This window comes from Octopus bimaculoides, chromosome 5 (genome assembly GCF_001194135.2).
Source record: "Octopus bimaculoides isolate UCB-OBI-ISO-001 chromosome 5, ASM119413v2, whole genome shotgun sequence".
Lineage (NCBI taxonomy): Eukaryota > Metazoa > Mollusca > Cephalopoda > Octopoda > Octopodidae > Octopus > Octopus bimaculoides.
Window position 1 is genome coordinate 9898040 of NC_068985.1, and position 8995 is coordinate 9907034.

Below are 8995 nucleotides of genomic sequence, written 5' to 3' on the forward strand. Positions count from 1 at the left end.
TATATATATATATATATATATATCGTTGAAATTTACAAAAGATGAAGACAGGTGTATAAACAACAAGCAGGTGTATTATTTTGATGCTCGGGAAGGTGAGAAAGTCTTTTACATTTCGAGCCTACGCTCTTCGACAGAAAGGAACACGAAGAAATAAACAGAGAGAATATAAAAGGAAGAGAATAAAAGGAGAAAGAATAAAAAAAACTTGTGGATTTAGTGGTCCATCATGAATTGTAACAGATATTTTATATGCTTTTATCATGGGTCACCCGTTGCATGTGTGTGAGTGAAACAGAGAGAGTGTATGTGAAATTGAAAGAGAGTGTGTATAAATTTGGGAAAGATTGTGTAAGAATATGACAGTGTGTATGTGAGAGACGATGTACACATATGAATTGGAAGATGTGCATACATATAAGAGCAAGAAGCCAGCTTACAGGCATCAAGATATACCATTATCAGGAAAACCAAACATAGTCAACACACTATTGGTTAATGAGTTTTGAAAAAACTAGATATAATGATGAATCCAACAAGAATATAGCACATTTGTCCATGATGACAAGTATGCTAAGAGAAAGTACTTTATCACTGTTGGGAGGGGGTTACTCGAGTACACTGACAGCTAATTTATTTTTATCAACCCCTTAGGAAGGAGAGGGCAAAGGATCAGAAAATGTGGTGCACTGCTGTACTCAAGAAGACTTGTCCACCTAAACAGAAATGATATCCTAAAACCACGGTGCCACATAAAATGTACTGGTGCTGGTTCCTCGTGGGAAAATAAAGGTAAAAAAATTTAAAGAAGTGTGAAAACAAGGAGTGTGTTTAGATACCTGCATCCATAGAGCAGTACAGTCGAGAACAGCCGTACACTTTATTGACATTGCCATGGAAACAAGCTTGGTCAGCAAATTGACTTTCAACAAGGCCGCTTCCCCGGCAAACATGATGGCAAATATGCTGTTTCTTTCATTTTCCTTCTGGTCAGTGATGTATGAGCAGAGAATTTCGAGTAGCTGCAGTTCTTGGATGGCAGTGAGTCGCTGAAAGAGTAATTAAGAACAAAACTGAGAGAGAGACAGACAAACAGACAGACACAGACAGACAGACAGAGACAGATAGAGATCATCCAATGTTTTGGGGGTTTTTTTCCAGGTGTGATACACCCAAGACTACATTGGCCAATATATTTTTCATTTTATTGGTGTTGTTTAGTTCCAGGTCAGCCCTAACCAGGCAGGCTGATGTATGTTTAAAAGGATTCCAGCTATGACCATCATCATCATCATCATTATTTCTATATCCAACACAAGAAGAAACAAAAGGAGATAATAAGTGAAACTTTTACATCAATGATTTTCACCCAGGGTCCATATAAGATTGTTACTAAAATTTTATATAACATATAACAAAAAGCACCCACTACACTCTCGGAGTGGTTGGCGTTAGGAAGGGCATCCAGCTGTAGAAACTCTGCCAGATCAGATTGGAGCCTGGTGCAGCCTCCTGGCTTCCCAGACTCCAGTAGAACTTTCCAACCCATGCTAGCATGGAAAACGGATGTTAAACGATGATGATGATGATATTTCTTTTGCTGAGAAGACCTGGAAACTAAAGTGAGATCACAGCCACGCATGTCTGGCCCTGTTAAGAATACCCTTGATGCGTCGGTCAATATGATATGCTTGAGAAGACCTGTTGAGTAAAGTAAAACCAATATCATAGCTGGGGCTAGTGCCCACCGACTGGCTCCCATGCTGGTGGCACGTAAAAAGCACCATCCAAATGTAGTCAATGCCAGGTCCGCCTGACTGGCTCCTGTGCTGGTGGCACATAAAAGCCACAAACCAAACATGGCCAATGCCAGTACCCCCAGACTGGCTCCCAAGCCAGTGGCATATAAAAAGCACCATCTGAACATGGTCAATGCCAGGTCTGCCTCACTGGCTCTCGTGCCAGTGGCATGTAAAAAGCACCAACTGAACGTGGCTGATACCAGGCCAACCTGACTGACTCCTGTGCTGGTAGCATGTAAAAAGCACCCACTCTTGGAGTGGTTGGCGTTAGGAAAGGCATCCAGCTGTAGAAACTCTGCCAGATTAGATGGAGCCTGGTGCAGCCATCTTGTTCGCCAGACCTCAGTCAAATCGTCCAACCCATGCCAGCATGGAAAGTGGACGTTAAACAATGATGATGACTTTGGCTAATGTAGTTCTTCTATTTAAACAAAAGAACAAAATGGGATGGTCACAACTCATAAGTCTGCTCAACAAGGCTAGACCTGTGGTTAAAAAAATAAAAATAACAAAACAAGTAATGAAAATATGATGATGATGAAAATGATGGAGCAAACTGAAAGACAGACATACCTTTGGATTGCAGGCAAAATGAATGAAATCTCTAGAAACTTCCACAGTATAGTCTTCTCCACCTCCTCCTAATCCTGGAATTCCACCAGTTTCTTTCCTCAGGCAGCGGCTCAGGTAGTGAAGGGCCTCCCTTGTACACTCAGGGAAGTCGAGATAGCTGAGTCGCTTGAGAATGTTGGACATTTTAACTCCTGAAAGAAACGAGAAGAACGTTATTATTATTTTTATTTTCTCCTTACATATTCCAATACCAATTTCTTCATCTAAAAATATCTGAGATGAACATCATCTTCATCATCGTCGTTTAACGTCCGCTTTCCATGCTGGCATGGGTTGGACGGTTTGACTGAGGACTGGTGAGCAAGAGGCTGCACCAGGCTCAATCTGATCTGGCAAAGTTTCTACAGCTGGATTCCTTTCCTAACGCCAACCACTCCAAGAGTGTAGTGGGTGCTTTTATATGCCACCGGCACAAGGGCCAGTCAGGTGGTTCTGGCAATGACCACACTCGAATGTTGTTTTTCATGTGCCACCAGCACTCACCTCGTCTTTAAAGATGAAAACATTTTTAATTAGCACAAGAGTACTACTTTAGTGTTAGTATAAATGCAGATGTAAGGTATTAATAAATACACATTATTAACCTTGCTGTGAAAAAGTGGACATTAAGGCAGTGAGCCAGCAGAATCGTTAGCAAACCCTGCCAGAGTTGGGGGCTATGTAAAAAGCATCCAGTCCACACTGTGAAGTGGTTGGCATTTGGAAGGGCATCCAGCTGTAAAAACCATGCGAAACTGATTTCATCTCAGCTGGTGCCATGTAAAACACCATCCAGTACATTCTGCACAGTGGTTGGTGTTAGGAAGAGCATCCAAGTATAAAAACGATGCCAAAACAGACACAGAACAGTTAAGTTACAGGAACAAAAACACACCAGCATCAGTTGTCAAGTGATGGTGGAGGGACAAACACAGACACACAGAGTGTAGGGGGTGCTTTTTACATGCCATCAGCACAGGAGCCAGTCAGGCAGGTTTGGTATGGATCACATTCAGATAGTGCTTTTTATGTGCCACTGGCACAAGAGCCAGTCAGTGGGTACTGGCATCGGCCACGATTTGTTGGTGCATGTTACGTGCCACCGGCATGGGAGCCAGTGAGGCGGACCTGGCATCGACCATGTTTGGATGGTGCTTTTTATGTGCCACCGGCATAACCATTATCAGTAGCACATGCATAGTAAGAGCACTTTGTTTAAATGTCCATTTACCGTGGGGCAGTGTCTGGGGAAAGCTCCCTACATCACACGAAGGGTTAAAGAAAACAATATATCCTGGGCCTGGTGAGACAACTCACCCTGAAGTGACCAGGAAAGGCAGAGGTCAACATTTCACCATTATTGTGGTTTATAAATAGCATGTACACGGGTAACCTAGAAACTGGTCACTGACTTACATGCAAATAGAGTGATGTCTATTTGCTGGTGTGCTACAGTGTACCACATGTGAAAGTAAACTAAATTACAAATTAAAAGAAACTCCAGTAATGTGCAACCAATAATATATGTATAGACATACATGTGTGTGCATATATGTATATGCATATACATATATATATATATATATATATATATATATGCATATATCCATACATATATGTACATACCTACATCTATATGTATACATACATGCATATATGGGTACAGGACATCAAAAAAAAAAAACGTTAAACACAATGAGAAATGAAAACAGAAAACAAAATTTTTCGAACGAAATAAACAAACAGAGAAACGAGACATGCAACATAAAGAGTATAACCTTTCGTCAGTTGTCCCTGTTCCATCTACTCCGCGTTTTGAAGGCAAGGACAATATGCGACTTTGTTGGAACAGTCTTTCCCACAAAGCAAATTAAATAAAATTTGGAATTTTTTGTGGAGGCACCTCCTCCCAGGTCTTCCTCTTCTACAGGTTCCCTCAACCGTTAGGGTGTGGCACTTTTTCACACAGCTATCCTCATCCATTCTTGCCACATGTCCATACCAGCACAATCGTCTCTCTTGCACACCACAACTGATGCTTCTTAGGTCCAACTTTTCTCTCAAGGTACTTACACTCTGTTGAGTATGCACACTGACATTACACATCCATCGGAGCATACTGGCTTCGTTTCTTGCGAGCTTACGCATGTCATCAGCAGTCACGGCCCATGTAGCATGGCGGTTCATACATATGCATCATACAGTCTGCCTTTTACTCTGAGAGAGAGAGACCCTTTGTTGCCAGCAGAAGTAAGAGCCCTCTGAACTTTGCCCAGGCTATTCTTATTCTAGCAGCTACACTTTCAGTGCACCCTCCCCCGCTACAAACTTGGTCACCTAGGTAGCGGAAGCTATCAACTACGTCTAGTTTTTCTCCCTGGAGTGTGGCAAAGGTTGTTTTCTGCACATTTTCAGTGTTTATTGCTCCTGAGCATCTGCCACATACAAAAACTATCTTGTTAGTTAGCCTTCCTTTGATATTGCTGTACCTCTTATGTGTTCATAGCTTACACTGGGTACATCTTATGGAGTTTCTACAGATTGAGCAGGGCCATCTACCTGAAGGGGTTTGTGTTTTGTCTACCTTCCCAATTATTAGGACATTGGTTCAATTCTAGTCCTTGCTTCCACACCTGAAACTTCTATAGTTCTGATAGTGACTCAGCAATTAGTGCAAGGTCACCAGCATAGAGGAGCTCTCAGGGACATCCCGTCTTGAATTCCTGTGTTATTGTCTGGAGGACTATGATAAATAGAAGGGGGCTGAGGACTGAACCTTGGTGGACCCCTACCTCAATCCGGAATTCTTCACTGTACTCATTGCCAACCCTCACCTTACTGACAGCGTCCCTGTACACATCATTTAATGTCTGTTGTCCAAGCTAGCATGGGTTGGACGGTTTGACTGGGGCTGGTAAGCTGAAAGGCTGCACCTCATTTCAGCCATGTGGCTGCGGTCATGCTGGAGCACTACCATGGTCTTTCCTCAGTCTGGGGTGTTTCACATCACCTCTCCTGTATGTGCCTTTGTCCCAGCTGTTGGCCCATTTGGTCTATAAGGGAGTTTAATTCCGCTGCCCTCATCTGCACCTCATGTCAGGCCTTTGGTTCATCTAGTATTGTGGAGAGGAAGATGTCTAGTTCCTTTTTGAAGACATCTACTTCTACCTTATGCAGGTTTCTTCATTTTTGTGGCAGGGCATTGAAGAACCGTGGGCCTTTAAACCCTAGACTATTGCAGTACCTGGTCCTGAATTTAGATGGAGTGGATAGTACTTTTGGTACAATACAATGCCATCCAGTTCTGGCATTTGTATAACACTCAATGCCAAAATTAGGTACAAGCCCTTCCAGAATTTTCCATATGTAGATTATTACATATCTGTTGCACCTTCACTGCAAGGAGTAAAGTCACAGTTTTCACAGCCTGTCCCCGTAGCTCATCCACTGCACTGTTTCAATCTTTTTAGTGTAGTGGCGTCTGACTGCTTCAAGCTCTGCAGTTAGTTTGGCACTATGTGGGGACCCTAACTGGGAGCAGTAGTCCAGGCAGCTGAGAATAAAGGTTCTCCATAGGGTCAACATAGTTTCTTGGTCTCGTTTTGAAGGACCTTGATACCCATCCTGCCAATTCTCTGTATCTTGCTGCCATCTTGGTAATGTGCATACGAAATGATGCATCAGTGCACATAGTGATCCCCAAGTCTTTCACTGTAGTGGTGATAATAGTAACGAAAAAAAAAAAGAGAGGAGACAGTACAGTCTTCATGAGAAACTTCATGCTAATTAGCAAGTTCTTTTTTTTTTGTCTTTCTTTTTGATCACAATGTTTGGATGAGTAGAAATATTAGTGACACCGTTGTGGTTCTCATGTGAACTTTCCAGAGAGACAACAGGCGTCCAGGAGCTGAAGTATTTATAGGCTTTGAAAGTAAAAACTAGTCTTTGGGGTACAGTTTTCTTCTATGTGAAATTGCCAAGACAGAAAGGAAAAATTGGAATTTATTACAGCTATGCATGTGCCGCTGGACTGTGCCGTAGCAAAATGGAAGGTAGGTCTGGTGAGATTGATGAAATGCTATAGAGCAAAGGGATGTAGATATGTGCAAGAGAGGTACAAGGGAGGAGAGCCTCAGCTAGACTGCTCTTGAGCAAGGAACATAGATATAAATTCTTCTGGGTTGGCAGTAGAGGTATACTTTTGGAAGGAAAATGGATTGATAAGATGATCAGAGGAGTCGGAGTATGTGATAGGATTGTTAAACTAAGATTAGTCTTAAATAATGTAACAGTGACATTTATTTCAGAAATATAACATCAGTGGTGCTTCTCTCGGGCACAATCCCAAACTACATCTCATCTAAACTAACTCTCTCCCTAATTAGCTGGGCTATGACCCTCTCCAAGACTTTCAACAATTGATCCAACTGCTTCATGCTTCTGTAATTATTTCTATCTAAGGCGTCACCTTTACCTTTGTAGCAGTTGACTATAATGCAACTACACAAGTCATTGGATATGACTCCTTCATGAATCACCTGGTTAATTATACAGGTAACTATACCACAGCCTACACCACCAGATACTTTAAGCATCTCGGCGGTGATTCCGGATGGTCTGGGGTTTTTCCCTGTCTTCATAGCTTTAATTGCTTTATCTACCAAGGTACTGTCAATTTGAATAGCTGGTCCCTCAGTTGGGTCAACATTTGGCAGGCTCTCTTTCTCCCATTCATTAATCAGCAATAAATCTGGTGGACACGCAAGCCAAATTGATTACATTCTCACCAGAAAACAGAATAGGAAGGTGCTTGAGAATGTACAACTCAACATTGGTTAGTAGTTAGTAACTTCAGACTTAAGGACTCAGACACAACCAGCTTCAAAAGGGAAGATATGAAGGCTTAAAGATCTCTTAAACAGTTAGAAATTCAGAGAAATACAAGTTGAAGTACTGGATGATGGAAAAGGAGGTCATGTCAAATAGCATAGAGGACAACTAGAAGTTTTTAAGAGATAACCTGCGAGGGCTACAAGCCCAAATCTGTGGCCGGAGCAAAGTTTCAGCTCAATTCAGGATGACATGGTGGTGGAACAGTGCAGTAGAAAGTACCATAAAAACAAAAAGAGAGTCTTAAAAAGACTGGGAAAATGGAGTCAGCAATGAATTATGTCAGGTAGTTAGGAGAGAAGCTAGGTAACAGGGTTATTTAGCATGGGGAAAAGCAGAAAGGAAGAGGTTTACCAATGTCTTACAGCATGAGGACAAGAGGACTGAGGTGTTCTAGATTACAAGACAATGTCTCAGAGAGAACTGAGATTTCGAAAGAAGTATGGATGGATAATGGTATGCTTGTATTTTAGTGATTCTGAAAAGAAAGAGACAATGAAGTGCTACTATGTAAAGTTATTAAATGTGGAGAGTGCACAAGAGAAAAAGACTCTTCCAAATGTGAATCCAACAGAGGGACCAGTTAACCTAGTTGACAGCAGCAGGATAGATAAGGCAATTAAGGATATGAAGTTAAGGAAAGCCCCTGGTTCATCAGGAATTACCACTGAGATGCTTAAAATATCTGGCATAGGAGGATACAACTTAGCTGTATATTCGTTCAGGCTATACAAGAAGGTGCCATGTCCAATGACTGGTTTAGCAGCATTACGGTTAGCTGTTACAAGGGGAAGCCTTAAATAGAATTACAGAAATATCAAATTATTGGATCAAGACATGAAGTTATAACCAATGCCATTATCATTTAATATCAGCTTCCCATGCTATCATAGGTTTGACAAGTCATCACTACCCGAGTCAATCCTTATTCAAACTTACTGACTGGTTTGAGGGTCACACAATTTCTTATACATTTCATTTTTGGCTGGTTTCTACAGCTGGATGCCCTTCATATTGCCAACCACTTCACAGAATACACTAACTACCTCCTCTCATGACACCAACACTAAAGAAGTCGTAATGTCTTCAATATTCTCATACATAGATAGTTTTACGTGCTTGCAATGGTTGAGAGATAGTTATCAGGTGCAGTCCTTTTCAAAGGGAAGGCACAAGGTCAGAATGGAATCCATTTACAGGAGAAAAGGGCCAAATAACATTATTTAAAAGGGCGCACTTCTTTTCCGGAGGAGGGGGTACGTGCCCCTCAGCACCCTCTCCTTGGGTCCAACCCCTGGTTATAACTGGTGACGTACTTGTTTGAAAGACGGTGAGAGCTCATTCTATCAGTCACTATTCAAACTACACGAGAGAAAACAACACAGCATTTATCAGTCTCATTTCTGGTTGTTTTAAGAAAACATTATTTATTTAACTTGTCGATCTCTCAGCATTGGTCTAAAGAGTGTCGGTATATGGAGACATGTCATTCACTTTATTTTCAGCCTGGCCTCTTTATCTGTCTTTAGGGAAGGTTGTATGGATGAACGACAGCGTGTACCAATACCGAAGGATTGCCTTTAATTTTATTACAGAATGGATATAGAACCAGAAAGACGAGAAAAACTAAGAACACGTATGAATGACAGAAGACGATTAAAAATAGAGATGAAAGAGAGAGAGAGAGAGAG

General features: G+C 41.6%; 1 protein-coding gene across 1 annotated transcript in view; it reads right to left on the reverse strand.

The window, feature by feature from the left end:
- The window catches only part of LOC106879053 (integrator complex subunit 15), a 20580-nt gene that overhangs the window by 9520 nt on the left and 2065 nt on the right, over window positions 1-8995 (reverse strand). Inside the window, exons 2-3 of the mRNA XM_014928477.2 lie at window positions 2376-2566; window positions 840-1049 (exon numbers count right to left, since the gene is read on the reverse strand). Coding sequence (XP_014783963.1) covers window positions 840-1049; window positions 2376-2558 — 393 coding nt within the window. The 5' untranslated portion in view covers window positions 2559-2566. The remainder of the gene's footprint in view (window positions 1-839; window positions 1050-2375; window positions 2567-8995) is intronic.